Source organism: Rana temporaria, chromosome 3 (genome assembly GCF_905171775.1).
Source record: "Rana temporaria chromosome 3, aRanTem1.1, whole genome shotgun sequence".
NCBI classification, from domain to species: Eukaryota; Metazoa; Chordata; class Amphibia; order Anura; family Ranidae; genus Rana; species Rana temporaria.
Window position 1 is genome coordinate 262,117,265 of NC_053491.1, and position 21,485 is coordinate 262,138,749.

The following is a 21,485-nucleotide window of genomic DNA, read 5'->3' on the forward strand; positions in this document are numbered from 1 at the left end:
CGGTTGCGTTTAGCCGCGGCACGATATTGAATGGGGATCCGACTTGGATCCCTGCCAATACCAAGCACTGCGTTTGGTATGAATCTTGAGGGGGAACTCCACGCAAGGTTATTAAAGTAATTAGTCAGCTCCGGTGCCCCCCCTCTCTTCTTTAGCTCTTTTACAAAGGGGGGACAGCTTCTCCGACGTCTTCTGGGGGGGGGGGGGGTGCAGGTCTTCAACGCCGTCTGGTTCTCTTCCGCCAGGGGGGGGCGCTTTCTTCTTTAGCTCTTTTACAGCGGCCCCCCTCCCGGGCTTCTCCTTCGACGTCTTCGGCGGGGGGGGGGGGGGGTTTGCAGGTCTTCACCGCCTTTTGGTTCTCTTCCGCCAGGGGGGGGGGGGCGCTTTCTTCATTAGCTCTTTTACAGCGGCCACCCTCCCGGGCTTCTCCTTCGACGTCTTCGGCGGGGGGGTGCCCGGGTTTCTGTCGCCTTCTTCTTCTCTGATGTTGACACGTCGCTTCCTCCCGCTGTAATGCCGTGTGCGTGGCTCGCACCGATTTATATAGGCCTCTTATGACGTCACAGTCCCATTATGCTCCGTGCACCCGGAGCATGATGGGACTGTGAGGTCATAAGAGGCCTATATAAATCGGTGCGAGCCGCGCACACGGCATTATAGTGGGAGGAAGCGACGTGTCAACATCGAAGAAGAAGAGAAGAAGGCAGAAGGCGACAGAAGCCCGGGCACCCCCGCTGAAGACGTCGAAGGAGAAGCCCGGGAGGGGGGCCGCTGTAAAAGAGCTAAGAAGAAGCGCCCCCCCCAGCGCAAGAGAACCAGAGGGTGGTGAAGACCTGCACATTCCCCCCCCCCCCCCCCGCCAAAGACGTCGAAGGAGAAGCAGACCCAAGGGCCTGGTATGGGCCTGTAGGGGGAACCCAGAACGTTTTTTTTTTTTTTTAATTTGGCGTTCCCCCTTAAGATTCATACCAAACGCAGCTGACACTGCGATTACCTGCGGCTATGTGCTGATAGCTGCAGGATTTCGCAGCTGGACGCATTGAGATCTATTTTTTTCTATCCGCACAAAACTGCGGGGAACAAAACCGCAAGTAACCGTAGTGTGTGAATGATGTCATAGGTAAAAATTCGCAGCTAAAAGCACCATTCTATCCGTCCGTGTGAAAGGCCCTTAGGCTGTCTTGAATGGCCAACGGGGATGGTGTATATCCCACACATGCGAATGGCAGTTACATCATTGACACTGAGAAGTGCGGAGAGTGTACACTGAGCTGCAAATGTGCAGCTTAGTGTACATCTAAAGAAGACTACAAAGAGGTAGGTAACTTGGTTTTATTGCAAAAAGACAGCACTGTTTAAATTTAGGTTCACTTTTGGCAAGCTGCAATAGAAAACATTTTTGCTTTTGGATTTAGATATGCTTTACCCTTCAGTATGCTCTTCTAATGTACTGCATATAATTGTGTAACCAGCCAGGTTTTCTCCAAAAGCAGACACTTGAACCAATTCAATAAAGTTTCCACATGATATACATATATTAACTTGATGTAAAGGCATGCAACACTCTTGCTCCTTCTCTATGGCCTCCAGTTGTTTAAAGTGGTCTACACAAAAATGGAACCTCCGCTTTTCGGAACCCCCTCCGGTGTCACATTTGGCACCTTTCAGGGGGAAGGGGGTGCAGATACCTGTATAATACAGGTATTTTCACCCACTTCCAGGCATAGATTCTGCAGGGATCTACGTCACATCCCGTCATCCCCCGCTATCTTCTGGGACACAGAAGACAGGAGGGACCATTTCGATTGTGCAGCAGGGAACCGGGAAGTGAAGACGCAAGGCTTCATTTCCTGATTCCCCTAGTGAACAAAGCGGCGGCAGGAATCCGAGGACCAAGGCATGGGTCGGCCTCAGGTGCCGTCATTGCGGGCACGCTGGACAGGCAAGTGTCCATATTTTAAATGTCAGCAGCATACAACCTCTGTCCTAGCCTCAAATCACACAGAGTGGTACAGGTTTTGCTCAAGAATATCCCTGTATTTAACACCATCCATCTTTCCCTCAACTCTGACCAGTTTGCCAACTGCTGAAAAACATCGCCACAGCATGGCGTTCTTTGGGTGATCTGATGTGTTGGGTTTGCGCCAGACATAGCGTTTTCTTTGATGGCCAAAAAATAGGATTTTTGTACTCGCCGTAAAATCCTATTTTCTCTTTCGTTCATGGACGGACACAGCATCTTATTCTTGACATTAGGGACGTCCCCAAGCAGTGTCAAAAACGTGGGGTGGGCACAGCAAGTAAAACAAACTACCACCCAAACCAACCAGAGCTCCACAATGGAGGAGTTGGAAACTAAGCAGCCGCCTGCAAAGTGTTGCGGCTGAGGTAAGTATCCGCCAATGCACTCTGATTACCTTGTAATATTCAGTAAAGGGAGAACAGGCGACCCGGTCGCCGCCTACATACCTAGGAAACAAGATTTGTTGCCTAAGGCCAAGAGGCACCTATTGCCCTGGCTGAATGCGCTGTGACAGGAAAGGAAGGTGCCCACCCTGTCAGGGCATAAGCCTGACCCACTAACCACCTGATCCACCAAAAAACGGTGGTCGACAAGACCGCCATGCCCTCCTGAGGGGCAACTAACAAATCAAACAAGGGGGTCAGACCTCTGAAACGGAGCCGTAGCAGACAGATACACCCGCAGAGCTCGTACAAGCCCAAGGAAGGCAAGCAACCTCTTGGGATGCGACAGCCGAGGACACAAGGATAAAAGCCCAATTGGATAAAAGGCCAGAAAAAAAACCTTAGGAAGAAAACAAAAGCTGCGGGCGTAGCACCACTTTATCCTAGTGGGGGAGTAAGTAGGGAGACTTGCAAGACAAGGCCGCTAACTCAGAAAACCTCTGGCAGAGCTAACAGCCACTCGAAAAGCTACTTCCCAAGAGAGTGCCAACAGGGGAATCTCTCTATGTTTCCAAAATGGTGGTTACTGAACCAACAAGGGTACCAGATTCAATCCCACGGAGGCAGCAGTGATTGAACCCCAGCTAGAGTTCAACGCCCGGACTGTATGCGGGCGATAGAGCCAGTACATTCCGCTCTGCTCACCACAGGATGTGAGTGACAGCATGCTGCAGCTGAGCGACTTGTTCCCCCTCGATGGGTGACATATGCCACCGCTGTGACATTGTCCAACTAGATCCTGACTGAACACTCCCGCAGCCTCCGTGACTGATCGGAAGGCAGGGTTCTTCCTGCGTCCAGCGACCCTGTGTTGTCCAATAAAAAGGAAACGACTTCCCGGACTAAAAGGCCGGAGCCCTCAGCCACCAGATCAGGGAATCCCTGACTAGCCGCTCACCCGGATTTGACCATCCAGGGACAATAGAGATGTGTCCCATGTCGACAGGATCTCCATTTGCAAGACTCGAATGTGGAACTAAACACCCTGTACCACCTGAAGGTGGCTAGCATGAATAAAACCCAGAACTCACATGCAAAGCGCAGAGGACCACTACCAGCATGACGTCCACCGCTGTACCGCAGCCTAAAGAGTCTGCAACTTGAGAAGGAGAGAAAAAACTCTCGCCTATGAGGAATCCAGAATCTAACCCAGCATTGAGTCGGCACCAAACACAGACTACTGGAGGTTCAGTACCCAACCAAAACTCCCGAAGAGTCCGACTGGCGATCGCCACATCCTCCCTTAATTCTGAGGTGGATGCTACTCTCAGACGGAGATCAACTAAAAAGCCCCTAATTGCGATCCCTTGCTGTTCTCAGCAAGGCCAGGATCGGGACGAGCACCTTGAAGAAACACCTGGTGCTGATGTCAGGCCAAAAGAGAGAGCCACCATCTTGCAGTGCTCATCTCAAACTGCAAACCGCAGAAAACTCAGATGCCTGCTGCATATGGGGACTTCAATAAAGTGCGTCCTTGATGTCCAAGGATGGTAGAGAAAAAATCCCCCGGATGGAGTGCAGCGAACACAGAGTGAAATGCTGCCATCCTGAACCTTTGTGCTTTCACAAAGCTGTTAAGGGCCTTGAGATTCAGGACTGGACCGATCTCTCCCTTCTTTGGGACTACAAAGATAGTAGATTCCTTGAACACTATTCCGGTGCCGACACAGGGACTATCACCCTGCGCATCAGCAGGTCCTGCACTGCCCCAAACAAGGCGGCCCAGGAAGCCAGAAGGGATGAAGGTTGGAGGAAAAAATTCAGTTTGGTGGACAAGAGAAAAACTCCACCTTGTACCCTGATGAAACCACTTCACCGACCCACTGGTCAGAAGTCAGGAGGTCCACCGAGTTGCAAACTCACGAGGGCGACCCCCCACCCCATAGTCGGGCGCAGATGTGCTCGCAGGCATGTTTTGCTTGCGAGCAAAAGGGATTACTTTTATTCCCTTACCGGGCGCCCTGTCGACGCTTACCCGTAGGCCCGGCAGAAAAAACACACCGCCTCGGTCCTTAAAAACAGGGATTCCTTCCACCGGAATCGTGGTAATTCCCTGGACACCGGAGGGCCCCATCGGGGGAGATTTTCCAGGGATAACGGACAGCCATGTGATTTTTTTTTTTTTAAACTCTGCGGCCCGTTCTCACCCTTAGCATAAAAACTTACCAAATAGCTAGGTAGGAAAACCTTTTAGCGGTGCGGGCCAGCCTGTGGGACCCAGAAGGGACCGGCACCTTAATAGATGCCCTTGCCGTATCCTCCAATATTGGGGATTCGAGCACCCGGTTATAAGTGCTCCATAAGTGCCATTTGCGCTAACCCGGACACGGAAGAATCAAGGGATCTGATCCGCACTGTCCGCACTTTTTGTGATTTTTCCATCCCAGCAGGTCTGGGATTTTTTCAGGTTGTTGTACCTAGAAGTTCACACCAATACTGGTTTGGGGAGCACCCCACTGACCTTTGTAACTTAGGAGGACATCATTGTCTCTCCCGGTGTATTTACCATTCACCAACACTGATCTTGTTGTTGAGTTCACATATAATATTGCCCAACAGGGCATATTTGTTTTTATTGGCGCTGCACTTTTTCTTTATATTTATTTTTCACAGTTTTCCATGTTGTGCTGGCGGCCTTACATTTTGGATCTTTCACACTGTTTTCAATATCACTTTGTATTAGAGCGCAATATAATTTAATTTTATTTACTTTACCTTGGATTTGTCTATATTGCTGCATTTTACAATGGATGTTTTCGACTATCGCAGTAGTCGACCTTTCAGTACTGAGGGGGTATTCACTATTCTTAAAACAGATTCTGAGGTTGGTGGTCTCTTTCTCAGACTTAGGAATGTGATGACCTCGGAATTGCATCTCCAGTGGGATGTAGCGTTCCTGGAGCATTATGTTAAGGAACGTATGATCCCCAGGGGACTAAGGTGGGATGTACACCCTCAACAGGGTGATCCAGACTTGGAAGCCTGGTACCAATTTTTTAATTTACAGGGTATTTCCCTTTTAAACTTTCTTATAGAAAAGAAGAAAACTAGGATGACTGCCCTAGATAGGGAAATTAAGGAAATCAAGGAGAAACTCCTGTCTTCCAAATCCACTACAGAATATATCACTTTATCCACCAACTTGAGGAACCATCTAGAGAAGGAAGAAAAAGATCAAAAGAATAAAAAACAGAAGAAGTATGCAAGGGACTTTGCAGATTACAAGGCCTGTTTGGTATATAGCTGGCAGGCCAAAGTAAACGCAGATTCTAATGCTAATGCCCTTAATTTGGAAATGGAAGTATCTCAGCCCTCCACTAGTGAGGCCAAAGTTCTTTCGTTTTCTCAACCGGCCACAGTCTCCGTGTCCATGCCCAAGGACACAAGACAAAACAACAAAACAGGTCCCAGAACCCCCAACCATCCGATTGGTGGTCCCCCACCCCTGAACAGGGGGAGGGGTAAGGGACCGAAAGGCAAACCACAAGGACATAAAGATCGATCACGGGATAGATCCAATCATGATCGATCACCTTATAGAAGGGAGGACTACTTTGACCACCCCCCCAGGCCATATGGGACACCGGGAAGGGCCAATGATGGACCTCGTACACCTCGATATGACTACCCCCCAAGGGCTCATGAGTCCTATTACGGTTATATGGGAAGAGAGGAAGATTATTTTGATCGACCCCCCTATAATTATAATCAAAATCTGCCCAAGTCCACCCACTCGGGGGATTTTCGCAGGGGACCAGGGAATTATCCCAGGGAGGAGGAACGAAACGGGGGACGAGAGGGGGGAGGAGGGCCAGGAAGAAAAAGGAGAAGAGTGTAACATTGGCAGGGATTTTTAATTTAAGCTCAGCCGAATTTACCAATGCTGAAAAAGTTGTTTTAGATAAGGGTTTAAAATTTGTCCCCCCAAAAACCCTTAGTAAATTTAATACCTTTATAGATGTGCAGAAATTCGTGAGGAAAATGAACATTCAGAGGTATTTTATTTCAAATCCATGTAGACCTAATCTTCCGGAAGTTTCTACACACATTATACATACAGGGCTCTCAAACCCATCCCTCTTCAACCCTCCATGCCCAATGGCACCTAATATTAAGGTTTTCAGGGATTTGGTCATTAAAGACTTGGAAGATCTTCCTGTAAAAAGGAACCATTCAGATCCCAACATAAAACTTGGCCTAAAAACCCTATGTGAAAGGAGGGATTTGGTGATCCGCCCTGCGGACAAAGGGGGAGGTATAGTGGTCCTCGATAAAACCGCATATAATGAGGAGATGTATAACATTCTGGGGGACAGTTCCACCTACATTAAATTACCCTCGAACCCCACTTCCAAATTCAAGGTTTCTTTGAAGAAACTTATTGATATTGGGGCTAAAAGGGGAATATTGGATAGTAAAGAGAAAAGTTATCTTGTGCCTAAGGTTCCGCGCATACCAGTTATGTACTATTTGCCTAAAGTGCACAAAAATAGTACCCGACCACCGGGGCGTCCTATTGTAAGCGGAATCAACTCTATAACATCCCGGGTAGGGAAATATATAGACTATCATCTCCAGCCTATTGTGAGAAATGTTCCTTCTTACTTGAAGGATACTAGACATACGATTGCGAAAATACAAGATGTACCCTATACGGAAGACCTTCTATTAGTCACAGCTGATGTGGCATCTTTATATACCAGTATTGCCCATCATTTAGGCTTCCAAGCTGTGGAGTGTTTTTTAGACAGAATAGAAACTATCCCTATGGTGCAGAAGTTGTTCATTTTGGACCTTCTGAGGTTCGCAACGTCTCACAACTATTTTTGGTATGGAGGAGATTTTTATTTGCAACAGAAAGGGGTGGCGATGGGGGCTAAGTTTGCCCCCAGCCTCGCCAATATTTTTATGGCCAAATGGGAGGAGGATGTCGTCTATGCCCTAGAGCGACCTGAGATCGTTCTGTGGGCTCGATATATAGACGACATCCTCCTCCTATGGAGAGGCGACCGCACATCTCTGGATACCTTTATGTCAGTTTTGAATGACAATCATGTTGGGATCAGTCTCTCATATGAGGCTAGTTTCTCTAGTATACATTTCCTTGATCTTGAAATCTTTGTGGAAAACAACCAACTTAAAACTAAAACCCACTTCAAGAGTACGGACCGCAATGGGTTTATCCCAAAGGATAGCTGTCATCATCCTTCCTGGCTCGGCTCGGTGCCCCGTAGCCAGATGCTCAGGATTAGACGGAACTGCTCAAATCTAGACGACTTTAAGGTCCAGGCACAGACTTTGAAAAAAAGGTTTGTTGATAAAGGATATTGCAATATGGCCATAGATGAGGAAATTAAGAAAATCTCTGCAATTGATAGGTCCACATTAACTGTGGAGAAAACTAGAATAGCACAAGACAACAAATTCAAACACTCTTTCTTCACTACTTTTTCGACCCAACATAGACAGATCAAAAACATCATTCAAAAGCATTGGGCGGTTTTGAAAAATGATCCTTTGTTGGGAACAGTTCTTCCTGTACAGGCAGGTGTGATTTACAGAGGGGCCGTTCCCCTTAGAAATCAGCTCGCACCTAACATCCCGGACCCCCCAGTTAAAGCTTCCTTTTTTCCCCTGTCAAAGGGCTACTACCCCTGTAGAAAATGTAAGGTGTGTCTACATAATTCTAACAGAAGGAAAACTGTCAGTTTTACATCGACAGTTACCGGCCTTGTGTTCCCCATGAAACAATTTTTCACATGTGCGACCACACACGTGGTTTATCTTATCACCTGCCACTGTGGGAAACAATATGTGGGTCGCACCATAAGAAGTTTCACCATAAGGGTAGGGGAACACATAGCCAAAATTAAAAAAGGGTGCACGAAACATACGGTACCCAGGCACTACCTTGAACAACACAATAAAAGAATTGAGGGTACTACCTTTCAGATTATAGATCACTTCGTTCCGCATTGGAGAGGTGAGCCTAGTGTACGGGGGGTATCAAAACTTGAGGTTTTCTGGATCTATCAGGTAAAGAGTTACGTGCCCCATGGCCTCAATGTGGAGTGGGATGTTAACTCTTTTATTAACCAGTCCTGATTTATATTACAATTTTTTGCATACTATTGGATGTTTATTTGCCATTCAATTGGCAATATTCATTGTTGTTTTTTAATATTATTCTTTCCTCATTTACTCACATGAGACCGTTTCAAAATTGAACAATAACTCTCCATAGCTTAATACTATGAGATTGAGTTGGTGGTCACTTATCATTTTTGACCACTAGATGGCTCTCCACATTGAGGAATTGTACATGAGCCTATGACTACTGTTTGGATGGGGTGGTGGTGTGTAGCTACCACCTCCCACCACTAGGAGGCCCTCTACATCCCTCATGCGTGGCCACTATTATCTCTGTGTCCCTGTTTTGTCTATTACAGTGCCCTATGATCCCATACGGATCGATGAACCTTTTATACACTAGCATGACGCTGGGGCTGTGTTTACACATGCTAATAGCGTCTGCTTGACTCCTTGCTGCTGGGCCGCGTCATGAGGGGGCGGGGCTTGCGCGTGATGGTGGCGCGCTCCGCCTGCGATTGGTTATGCACAGGCAAGGAGTCGTGTAGATTGGCCCGACCTCTTGTCAATCATTTGAGGACGAGCCAGTGGAGGAAAGGTCCGGGAGAGGGGCGGGCGTAAATGATACATCATTTCCTGTCGCCTGGAACGCAGGACACACAGGGGACGGATGGCAGCTAATTAGTATTACAGGCTATGTCACTTCCGGGCGCCTGGAGCGCAAGTATACCGGAAGTAATGGTGATTGGAACGCACGCCAGAAACGGTGAGTGCTGGTGTCTCATGGGGGCAATTAGAGGCATTATTTATAGCGCAGAGGGGGAGATGTGAGTCAGATATGTACCCCAGTTGAAGTATTTTTATACGAAACCGGTCGGGTCATTTGATCATATCCACCCTAACTGCGCACAGTCTGTTCTGCCTTCTCTGAAGTGTGTGTGCCAAGATTGCTGTGATTACCTTGCAGTGTTGTCTGTTTATGGACATTTGGTGTGATATTGTGGTTTTTAAGACCCACTTGAAATCCTGTGAACATGTCTTTTTGTGAATTTTTAATTAAATTTTTTACGCGATGAGGAGGTGCTCTCTCTCTTTTTAATTTATTTTATACTGGTATACTGGATCCCTGGAGAATTTTTACCGCTACTAGGAACATCACCATCACCATCATACGTTCCTGGTTCCTGGTTTGATTTGAGTGGGAAAGCCCTGCTGGAAAGTGCAACAGGAGTGTCCGGAAGGTGACCCTGGTAAGGCGATCGGCCTACACAAGCCTTGAGGACCCCCCGCCGTATGGTGAGATGTGGGTCTACAACATCCGGTAAGGGCAATTTATTTCTACTACTGATCAGTTTCGGGGATGAGATACCACTGACCAAAAGATTGATGTTTCTTTTTTTTGGACTGTACATCTATGAGATCACAAGTTACCTCCATGCAGGAAATGGGACTATGTGTTTTATGACATCTAACCATCCATTTAATACACGAATTGCACTTATTGAATACCACAGAAATTTGTTTAATTTATGTGTGCACTGTTTTTTTCTTTTTTTGTGATTTTTCCATCCCAGCAGGTCTGGGATTTTTTCAGGTTGTTGTACCTAGAAGTTCACACCAATACTGGTTTGGGGAGCACCCCACTGACCTTTGTAACTTAGGAGGACATCATTGTCTCTCCCGGTGTATTTACCATTCACCAACACTGATCTTGTTGTTGAGTTCACATATAATATTGCCCAACAGGGCATATTTGTTTTTATTGGCGCTGCACTTTTTCTTTATATTTATTTTTCACAAAGCTGTTAAGGGCCTTGAGATTCAGGACTGGACCGATCTCTCCCTTCTTTGGGACTACAAAAGATAGTAGATTCCTTGAACACTATTCCGGTGCCGACACAGGGACTATCACCCTGCGCATCAGCAGGTCCTGCACTGCCCCAAACAAGGCGGCCCAGGAAGCCAGAAGGGGATGAAGGTTGGAGGAAAAAATTCAGTTTGGTGGACAAGAGAAAAACTCCACCTTGTACCCTGATGAAACCACTTCACCGACCCACTGGTCAGAAGTCAGGAGGTCCACCGAGTTGCAAACTCACGAGGGCGACCCCCCACCCCATAGTCGGGCGCAGATGTGCTCGCAGGCATGTTTTGCTTGCGAGCAAAAGGGATACTTTTATTCCCTTACCGGGCGCCCTGTCGACGCTTACCCGTAGGCCCGGCAGAAAAAACACACCGCCTCGGTCCTTAAAAACAGGGATTCCTTCCACCGGAATCGTGGTAATTCCCTGGACACCGGAGGGCCCCATCGGGGGAGATTTTCCAGGGATAACGGACAGCCATGTGATTTTTTTTTTTTTAAACTCTGCGGCCGTTCTCACCCTTAGCATAAAAACTTACCAAATAGCTAGGTAGGAAAAACCTTTTAGCGGTGCGGGCCAGCCTGTGGGACCCAGAAGGGACCGGCACCTTAATAGATGCCCTTGCCGTATCCTCCAATATTGGGGATTCGAGCACCCGGTTATAAGTGCTCCATAAGTGCCATTTGCGCTAACCCGGACACGGAAGAATCAAGGGATCTGATCCGCACTGTCCGAAAAAGTCCTGGTCCACATCTTCTGACTAGTCAGAGCAGGGGACATTTGCCACAGCAGACCCGAGTCTGAATCAGAAATCGCCGACATAGTGCCCACAGGCACAGCAGGTGCAGGGGCACTGGCTGCCAGCACAGATATGTCTGGGGAAAGAACGCCAGTATGACACAATGCTGACCCACTCGCTGGACCCTAGGGACCCAAGGCAAGTACACAGACCACCCCCTAGCTGCCACAGATAATGAGGAGACCCCCCGGGGGTGGATTATAGTCCGGTCATATGTGTGCCCTGGAGCATGTAGCTCACTGGCCACCCCTAGAGCAACGGGGCTTGAGGGTTGGCCAGCCTCAGAACTTTGACACACGGGACATTGTGTGTCCTCACTTACCAGGATACACAGGAAGTTCATTGATCATAGGGACCAACGCAGATCTGGTGAAACGGCTGTTATCCTATGTTGTCCCCAGGCTAGACGTTTCTCACTCTTCCACAGTCGAGGAAAAAGTTGATCTGCAGGAGGCAGAAAGAGTCAGGCAGGAAAAGTTGATCTGCAGGAGGCAGAAAGAGTCAGGCAGGAAGAAGAGGCTAGTGAGCCTACTACCTGAACTAGGGGAACATGGAGGGCGAAGAGTTATTCACTCTCCCAGGAGACTGACCTGTAATGTGTTGGGTGAGAACGCAGAAGAAGTTATCCTCACCCCTCAAGGGACTCTTGACATGCCTGACCTTTTCACCACAAATTTGGTGAAGGGCGACCCTGACTCACCCCCTGGCACAACTGGCAGGGCCACCCCAATAAAAAGGTGGCCGCTGGCAAGGACAATCACATATCATATGATAATTGGTGGGAGGTTTCTCTGCTAGGTCTGTGGTATGAAATGAGCCGTTTGAGTTTGAGCTCCGGTTCATGTAATTGTTAATTTTTTACTTTGTTGCATTAACCAGTTTTCTCCTTGTGTATTTTAAAAGCGTGTAGCGTGTGCCCCAGCGGGCCCTCATCTCCCACGGCCGCCACAAATGGTCCCATAGCCTTTTATGGAAACAGGACCACAGTTTCCAGCATGCTCTGGGGGGAGAGAAGTAAGGACACCATCTTGTCTGCCTGGGCAGGGGAAGACCCAACAAGGCAAGAAAGATGACCGGACCCAGGGGAGAGGTGTTGCCTCCCAGGTCATTGTGCAGTTTGTTCCAAGCATCCACGGCCGGTCAGGGACATCCTGCCTGAAAGGGGGATCCCAGGTGCGTTCTCCAGGCACACCTGTATAGATGGCGTGAAGTGTTCCAGTTTTGAGGTAGCCAGTTGAGCAACCTTCTGTTCTAGGATACTTCACTTGGGCCTCGGTCACAGGATTGGTGAGCAGGCATTTGCCCACCTTAAAGACACTGCAGGCAGACAACGTTGCATTTTTGCACTAGGATGCTGCTAGCATACTGCATTTTCACTTTACCAAACAGGATTTCTAAATACACCAACTAAAGTAGCTCTGTATGCCTTTGTCAGATTGCAGAAACTTGCCTGAATGTAGGTTCCACAGCGAGGACATGGCTTGGAGTTCTGCTCTAGCCATTCCACACTCTCCAGTTCTTCCACTGCCTTCTGGAGTACTCGCTTCCCATATCTTTTCTCCAGAAATTTCTTACCATCCTCATCTGCAGCCAAATATTCATCACGCAATGCAAGTAGCTTCTCTGAAAACAAGTCATAGAAAAAAACACTGGATTAAAGCGTGAATAGGAAGAACTGTATTTATTGGCCTGAAAATAGAGGGTAAACTGTGCCTGCGTGTTATACGCAGGGGGCTGTGGAAAGTTTTTTCCTGAAACTTCCCACTTAAAGTTAGGGTGCGTGTTATACACCGATAAATACGCTATTTAATTTGCTTTCTAAAAATGAGACATGTTATTAATTATATGTAAAATAAAGTGTGCAAACCTAACAAAACTGTGAAAGTTATCTTTTATCATAAAGTCCACATAATGATTAAAAAATATATTAAATGTCTATATGTGTTTTACATATATTTCTTTGTTTGTCCATGGATGTGTAAATATTTGGAATAAATACAAGTATTTTTCTACTACACCATGAAGTTTCTCCTTCTTTGAATTCCACATACAGTATCTCAGAAAAGTGAGTACACCCCTGACATTTTTGTAAATATATTATTATATCTCTTCATTTGACAACACGTAAGAAATTACACTTTGCTACAATGTAAAGTAGTGAGTGTACAGCTTGTATAACAGTATAAATTTACTGTCCCCTCAAAATAACTCAACACACAGCCATTAATGTCCAAACCGCTGGCAACAAAAGTGAGTAGTGCCTAGTCATGTCTGTGAGTGTCAGAGTTTTACAATGCCTCATGGGATGTGTAGTTCCGCAACAGCTGGAGGGCCATAGTTTGAAGATCCCTGGTTTAACAGGACAGGTTCCACTCAGAACATGCCTTGCCCTGGTCAACCACTATCACTTGGACAGAGAGTTATAGAAACCCAAAATTTACAGTTGGCACTGAAACAGTTCTGGTGATGCTGTCTAGGCGCAGCCCCCTTGTTATCTTTCCAGGACAGGAAAAAAAAGGCAACAGCAACAGACAACAATATCAAACCAAGAGGGATTCTAACCATTTAAACTTGAATATGACAGTCGATAGCAGGGGACAGCTTATGTGCCTCAGCATAGTAAGAGAACAGGGAGAGGATAACCTCAACCATAAAAAAATGGGAAAATAAGAGCATAGCTACTAAAATACATGAGGTAGAGATACAAATAGAAGAACCACATCTTTATCTAGAACCAAGTACCACCAAAACATGGGAGAAAAACAAAATATGTTTCAGGGAAGATGGGACATTTAAAAGTAGCTGAGGAATTGAGAAGAGGGTCTGTGTCCCCCCACCAAAGAACCTTTGGTCCTCCAATGGCGGCAATGTCTCAAACCTGTAAATAGATGGCTGTTTTAAGTAGTACAAGTAACTAGCAGCCAGGGAAGACCCTACACTAAGATGGCACTGCCAAAACAGAGAATAAATAATCTGAATCAACTATTTAAAAGTAAGTGTAGCCTGCAACATCCCCCCCCCCTCCCTTTGTCTAAACAAATAATCTACACCCGTCACTGTAATTTTTCTATCGGAGATGCATAAATCTGTGTAGTTTAATTGACATGATTGAAAGAAGGCAAGAAAAAAGCCCTTATGCTTGTTCTGGAACTATGCTACATATAAGGGTAATAGATAAATAATTTGCCATACCCTTCCTTAAAGATATCCTAATTTTGTTTCAAAACCAACATAGACCTACCTGCTGTTAACTTGCATGGGGAAACTCCATGGTAAGTCATCCTACAAAGAGTACAAAAAGCATACTGACAGCTTGAGCAAATACCCATCGGATCCCCTGGCTCTTGCATTACAGGGGTCTCACAGCTTGGGCGAGGACAATAAACAACATCACTCATCAAGTCCAAAGTAGATTGCAAGAGGAGACGATCATAGCGACTGAACAATTGTTCTCCCACCAGCATCTTTACCTGCAAAGTACACACATTTTTACTTTAATGGAATATTAATGTCAACTGTGTTGAGATTCTGCATTTACAATATTCACTGAATATTACGGGTCCATGCACACTGGGATTTAAAAAAAGGCCAGTTTCCTAGGCAGAAATATAAAATGCTCATATAGAGCAATTTTTTACATGCGTTTAGGTACATACATTTATCATTTTTTTTATGCCAGAAATCTCCTCTCAAAAAATGTAAACCAGAAGGTTTTTTTTTCTGCCTTTAAACGTCCTAATATGCATGGACACATAGGGTAACACTGAGCTGCTTCTACAGGTAAAACTCCTGTGGAAACAGCAATTTTTATGCCCAGTGTGAATGGACCCTCAATCTGATATCTGGGATGAACAAATATTGTCTCAGTATAGTATAAGAGCCATGTATATTTTTCTATTGTGAATTTCTTTTAGAGCTGTGCAGAAAGCCAACATGGAAAAAAAAAACTGCTTCACAATGCCTTTGTACAATTCCCTACAAAACGGTGACTGCTGTTCTCTCTATATGTAGTGTGACTGGTCTAGTATCCGCCCTTCTATCATTTTCTGTAGGCAGCTTGTAGTGGTGGACCTGCTGGGTTGCACAGGCAAAGTCTAACACAGCGATGATATCACCGCTACTTTTACAAGGGAATACCTGGGCTGGCAAAGGCATTTTGGCACACAAATTGGATTTAAATCTTTTGTGACTTTTGAAGTATATATTTAGGGCTTCTGTGCCCAGAGTTCAGCTTTAATTTCTAATATGCACTATATTTTTATCAATGGCAGGTTGACCATTTAAGCATATTTCATTCCTTTACAAAGGTTGTTTACAATTTAGATACAAGCGGTTTCAATTGTATAGTGAATACAACTTCAATTGAACTTTATTCTGAACATTTTTATATTGTAATGCACAGTGACTTCAGGATTAGCTGTATAGTTTATATTACCCATCTACCTTGCTACCTGTACCATTTAGAAGCTGTCAATACAGTCTCCACACAATGCATATATTTCAATGAAATGCAGAAACTGTGTGTTATACTGAAATGCTAAAAGCATTTTAAGGTGGTCGTAAAGTCTTTTCTTTGACTTCTACCTACAAGTAAGCCTATAATAGGGCTTACCTGTAGTTACAGTGAATATTTCCTAAACTTGCACTGTTTAGGAGGTATTCTCACTGCATGCAGCCGGTGATGTCACAGGCGCATGTGCTCTGAAGGGACGGCATACCTGTGCTGTCCCTTCAGAGCTCCATGCTGCGACCATGACTCCAGCGCACACGTGCAGGAGTGACGTCATTGTGGCTCGGCCAATCAGACGGCCGGAGCACTTGAACCTGAAAGGAAGATAGGGTGAAGATGGAAGCACTGTCAGCAGTAACAAAATGCCACTGGAGAGCTTTGTTTTTAAATAAATATATCATAATGTGCTAGTATGCGATGCATACTAGCACATGCCATTGTCTTGCAGGATTTTTTTTGCTTTTTGTTTGCAGTTGCAGTTTACTACTGTCTTAAGGAAGATCTATGATCGTAAATTAAAAGGGGGGTATTAAATCTCTTTGAGCATGTAGTACTTGTCCCTGTTCAAACTGTGGATTATAGGCTAAGTTCACCTTTTACAAAAAATAAAATAAATGCACATTATTTTTCCGGTAAAAAATTTGCATTTATTATTTTTTTACATTGCGCCCACGATCAGTGAGGGTATGTGTGGGAGGGAGGGGGAAATCATGGTATGGCGGGTGCTGTATACGTCCTAATGTGCGTGGACACATAGGAAAACATGGAGCTGCTTCTACAGGCAAAACTCTTGTAGAAGCATCGATTTTTAAGCCAGTATGCATGGACCTTTAAGCGTCAGAAAATATTTATGCACTGACCTCCAACTCACACATCTAAACACCTATCAGTATACTGTTATAAAAATACACAAGCACTACTAAAGTGGGTCTGTATTCAACATTAACTTTTCCTGAGGTGGAAAAAAGGGATTTTTAATACAGCTTACCTGTAAAATCCTTTTCTTGGAGTACATCACGGGACACAGAGCGGCATATTCATTACTATATGGGTTATATGGAGTACCTTCAGGTGTTGACACTGGCAATCTTCAAACAGGAAATGCCCCTCCCTATATAACCCCCTCCCATAGGAGGAGTACCTCAGTTTTGTAGCAAGCAGTATGCCTCCCAAAATGGTCCCCAAAAAAGAGGGGTGGGAGCTCTGTGTCCCGTGATGTACTCCAAGAAAAGGATTTTACAGGTAAGCTGTATTAAAAATCCCTTTTTCTTTATCGTACATCACGGGACACAGAGCGGCATATTCATTACTATATGGGATGTCCCAAAGCAATGCTCACAATGAGGGGAGGGAGAACAGCTCCAAGACAAAAGGATTTAATTTAGAGAAATACTCAAATCATAATAAATCCAACTTAGTTGAGAAAAATAATCTTAAATTTTAAATTTAACTAAAAAAAGAGGAGCCCCCGGAATCCGAGGGTCTCAAACTGCAGCCTGCAGCACTGCCTGCCCGAAGGCAGTATCAGTATTCCTTCTTACGTCCAACTGGTAGAATTTTGTAAACGTGTGGACAGAAGACCAGGTTGCCGCCTTGCAAACTTGAGCCATAGAGATCTGGTGGTGTGCTGCCCAGGAGGCGCCCATGGCCCTAGTAGAATGAGCCTTTAATGATACTGGAGGAGGCAACCCTTTCAAGCCGTAGGCCTGAGTGATTAATTGCTTAATCCACCTAGAAATGGTGGACTTTGCAGTTGCCTGCCCCTTCTTGGGCCCATCCGGTAGAATGAACAGCACATCTGTTTTCCGGATCTTCTTTGTAGCTTTAAGATAGGCCTTCATGGCCCTGACAATATCCAAGGTATGCAGCAACCCTTCCTTTCTGGAAGTAGGTTTAGGGAAGAAGGATGGTAATACCAAATCCTGGTTCAAATGAAAACTGGATATAACCTTCGGTAGGAAGGAAGGATGAGGGCGTAGAACGACCCTGTCCTTGTGAAAAATAAGATATGGTTCCTTACAGGATAAGGCCGCCAGTTCCGATACTCTTCTTGCGGAAACTATGGCGACCAAAAATACTAACTTCCTTGTCAGTAAAACCAAAGGAATTTCAGCCAACGGCTCAAACGGTTGTTTCTGTAAACTTGACAGAACAAGGTTTAAATCCCACGGGCAAAGCGGGGATTTAACTGGAGGTTTAATACGTAAGACCCCTTGAAGGAAGGTCTTAACCAGCGAGTGGGTGGCCAGCGGCCGCTGAAACCACACTGACAGAGCAGAAATCTGTCCTTTGATTGTGCTTAATGCCAATCCTTTATCCACTCCTAGCTGGAGAAAACTTAAAACTCTATCAATGGTGAATTTGCGAGAAAGCCATCGCTTGAACTCACACCAGCCTACATAGGCCTTCCAGACCCTGTAATAAATCACCCTAGAGACCGGTTTCCTGGCTCTGATTAGGGTAGAGATTACTTTCTGAGACAGACCTCTACCCCTGAGAATCAGGGATTCAGCTTCCAGGCCGTCAAATTTAGATGCCGTAAGGCAGGGTGGAGGATCGGACCTTGCGATAGCAGGTCTGGCCGTAGAGGAAGAGTCCAAGGGTCTCCCACTACCATCCTTAGGATTAGTGAGTACCATGCCCTTCTGGGCCATGCTGGAGCTACCAGGATGACTGGTATGTGCTCCACCCGGATCCTGCGCAGCAGGCGGGGTAGTAACTGGAGCGGGGGAAACGCATAAAGAAGTTTGAACTGATGCCAAGGGTAAACCAACGCATCGGTTCCGCAGGCCATCGGATCCCTTGAGCGGGACATGAACCCGTCTAGCTTCTTGTTGAGTCTCGATGCCATGATATCCACGTCCGGCACTCCCCATCTTTGGCAGAGTGCTTGAAAGGTTTGTGGATGCAGAGACCATTCCCCCGGCAATAGAGTCTGGCGGCTTAAGAAGTCCGCCTGAAAGTTGTCCACTCCTGGAATGAATATTGCCGATATGCAGGGCACATGAGCCTCTGCCCATAGGAGAATCAAGCTCACCTCTCTCTGAGCGGCTTGACTCCTGGTTCCCCCTTGGTGATTTATGTATGCCACGGCCGTGGCATTGTCTGATTGAATTCTCACCGGGAACCCCTGCAATTTTGACGTCCAAGCCCTGAGGGCTAGTCGAGCAGCTCTGAGCTCCAAGATGTTGATGGGCAACTGCTTCTCTGGCGTTGCCCAAGTACTTTGGCGAGTGCAACCATCCAAAATTGCTCCCCAGCCCGTCAGGCTGGCGTCTGTGGTCACTATCTTCCAAGCCACTGGGCTGAAAGACTTCCCCTTCAGTAGATTCTGAGGGTCTAACCACCAACACAGACTTTGTCGGACTCTTGATGAGAGCGGCAACGGGATATCCAAGGCCTGTGGCCTTCTGCTCCATGCTGACAGGATGGCTGCCTGCAGGATGCGAGTGTGGCTCTGGGCGTATGGTACCGCCTCGAATGTGGCCACCATCTTGCCTAGTAACCTCATACATAGGCGAATAGTCGGTTCCTTCTTGCTTAGAACCAGTAGGATTAATTCCTTGATGGCTTTGACCTTCCTCAGAGGTAGAAACACTCTTTGTTGTTCTGTGTCTAATCTCATGCCGAGATATTCCAACTGCCTTGTGGGCAGGAAAGCTGACTTTTCTCGATTTAGGACCCAGCCGAACCTCTCGAGGTATTGGACCGTGAGGGCCACTGCTCGCTCCAAGCCAGGAGACGAGTGATCTATGACTAGGAGGTCGTCCAGGTATGCTAGGATCGTGACCCCTTGGATCCTTAGTTTGGCTAGGATTGGAGCTAGGACCTTCGTGAACACCCGGGGGGCCGTAGCCAACCCGAAGGGAAGCGCCACGAATTGGAAGTGACGCGAAGCCACCATGAAGCGTAGATATCTTTGATGTGGCTGATAAATTGGAAGATGAAGGTAGGCATCCTTTATGTCTATGGACGCCATGAAGTCGTCCTTTTGGAGTGTGGTAGCTGCTGACCGCACGGATTCCATCCGAAATGAGCGGATCTTTAGGTATGTATTTACCATCTTTAGGTCCAAAATTGGCCTGACATCTCCATTGGACTTCGGGATGATGAATAGGTTGGAGTAGAAACCTAGCCCCTGTTCCAGGACTGGTACCTCTACTATTACCTCCTGGGAAAGTAGATGATCTAATGCCGAACTTAATGCGGCTCCCTTCTCCGGATCGTTTGGAATCCTCGACTCCTGGAAATGAGGAGGAGGAAACCTTAGGAAATCTAGTTTGAAGCCTGTGGCCACGGAAGACCGTACCCACTCGTCGGGAATGCTGGCTTCCCAAATCTCTGAAAAGAGTCGCAGCCTTCCCCCCACCTTCGTGGGTGGGGGCGCCCCTTCATAAGGTTGGCTTGGGGGCTGGTTTTGCTGGTTTGCGAAACCACTGCCTTTTGCCTCTAACAGCCTGTCCTTGTGATCTGCTGTTGAAGCCGAAGCTTGCTTTTGCAGGAGGCCGTTGATACTGCTTAGTATTAGAGGGCCCCTGCCCAGGGGAATACTGTCGTTTAAACGCAGGCCCCTGAACCTTCTTCTTAGTTGGCAAGAGAGTACTCTTGCCGTTTGAAATGGTCTGAATGTATTTATCTAGGTCTTCTCCGAAGAGTCGTCCTCCATGGAAGGGGAACCCTACCAGGAGCTTCTTGCATGGGGGCTCAGCCTCCCAGCTTTTTAACCATAAGAGTCTTCTCATATGGATAAGGGATAACGATAAACGTGACGCTTGCTGGATAGAATCCTTGATTGCGTCTACCGTAAAACAAATGGCTTTAGGGACATCCGAAAATTCTTCTGCCTGCTGGGCAGGAATAAGTTTAAGCATCTGCTTAAATTGATCCGATAATGCTTGAGCAACCCCAATCGCAGCCACAGCTGGCTGTACTACTGCCCCAGCAGTAGTGAAGGAGTTCTTAAGTAGTGCTTCCAAGCGCTTATCAACTGGATCCTTGAACACCTGTATGCTTTCTACAGGGCATGTTAACGATTTGTTAACACATGAGATGGCTGCGTCCACTGCAGGAGTAGCCCATCTTTTGGAAAATTTATCTTCCATAGGATATAGGACAGAGAATCTTTTAGGTGGTAAGAAGATCTTATCTGGCTTGTTCCAATCTTGGAACAAAAAAACTCCCTCTAATAGAGGATGGATCGGAAACACAGCATTGCTTTGAGGCGCCCTCAGTGAGCCCAAAGCTGAAACCGTCGATACCTGGAGATCTGGTACTGGCAAGTTGAATGCCTTATGGACCAAGTCCGACAATCCTTGAATCCACCAGCTCTCCCTCAGGGAGACTGCCCCAGACTCCTCTGTATCCGGATCCTCGATCCCTGAACCTACTTGGTCCTTGTCCAAGAGGTCGTCCAATTCCCCTGAGGAAAGGACCTCCTCCTCTGAGGGTCCGCGCTCGGGCGACGGAGATCTATTCCGCTTACTGCCCCGCATAGCTGCGGCTATCATTTTTCCCATGCTTTTCTGCATCTCTTTTAAAGAGGTGAGTAATACCTTCTCCGTGACCATCTTAGGGTTGGACTGACTCGCGTCAGCTCCAGCCCCAGATCCCGATGGCCCCAAGGCTCCCTGTGGGGAAAGCAGCGGCATAGCTTTGTCCGAGGCCTCAGACTCTCTGGGGGAATCCCCACCTCTTGTACCCTTGTTCTTTGATGCCATGGTACAATACCGAGGTACACCCGCTACTTATTGGTACCTGGGAC

The 21,485-nt window shown here is 46.7% G+C and overlaps 1 protein-coding gene across 5 annotated transcripts in view; it reads right to left on the reverse strand.

Moving 5' to 3' along the window:
* The window catches only part of RNF14 (ring finger protein 14), a 74,550-nt gene that overhangs the window by 6,710 nt on the left and 46,355 nt on the right, over nucleotides 1–21,485 (reverse strand). For all 5 annotated transcript variants that reach the window (XM_040344613.1, XM_040344615.1, XM_040344614.1 and 2 more), the window contains 2 exons: nucleotides 14,456–14,684; nucleotides 12,665–12,837 (listed from right to left, as the gene is read on the reverse strand). In XM_040344613.1, the coding sequence (XP_040200547.1) occupies nucleotides 12,665–12,837; nucleotides 14,456–14,684 (402 nt within the window). The remainder of the gene's footprint in view (nucleotides 1–12,664; nucleotides 12,838–14,455; nucleotides 14,685–21,485) is intronic.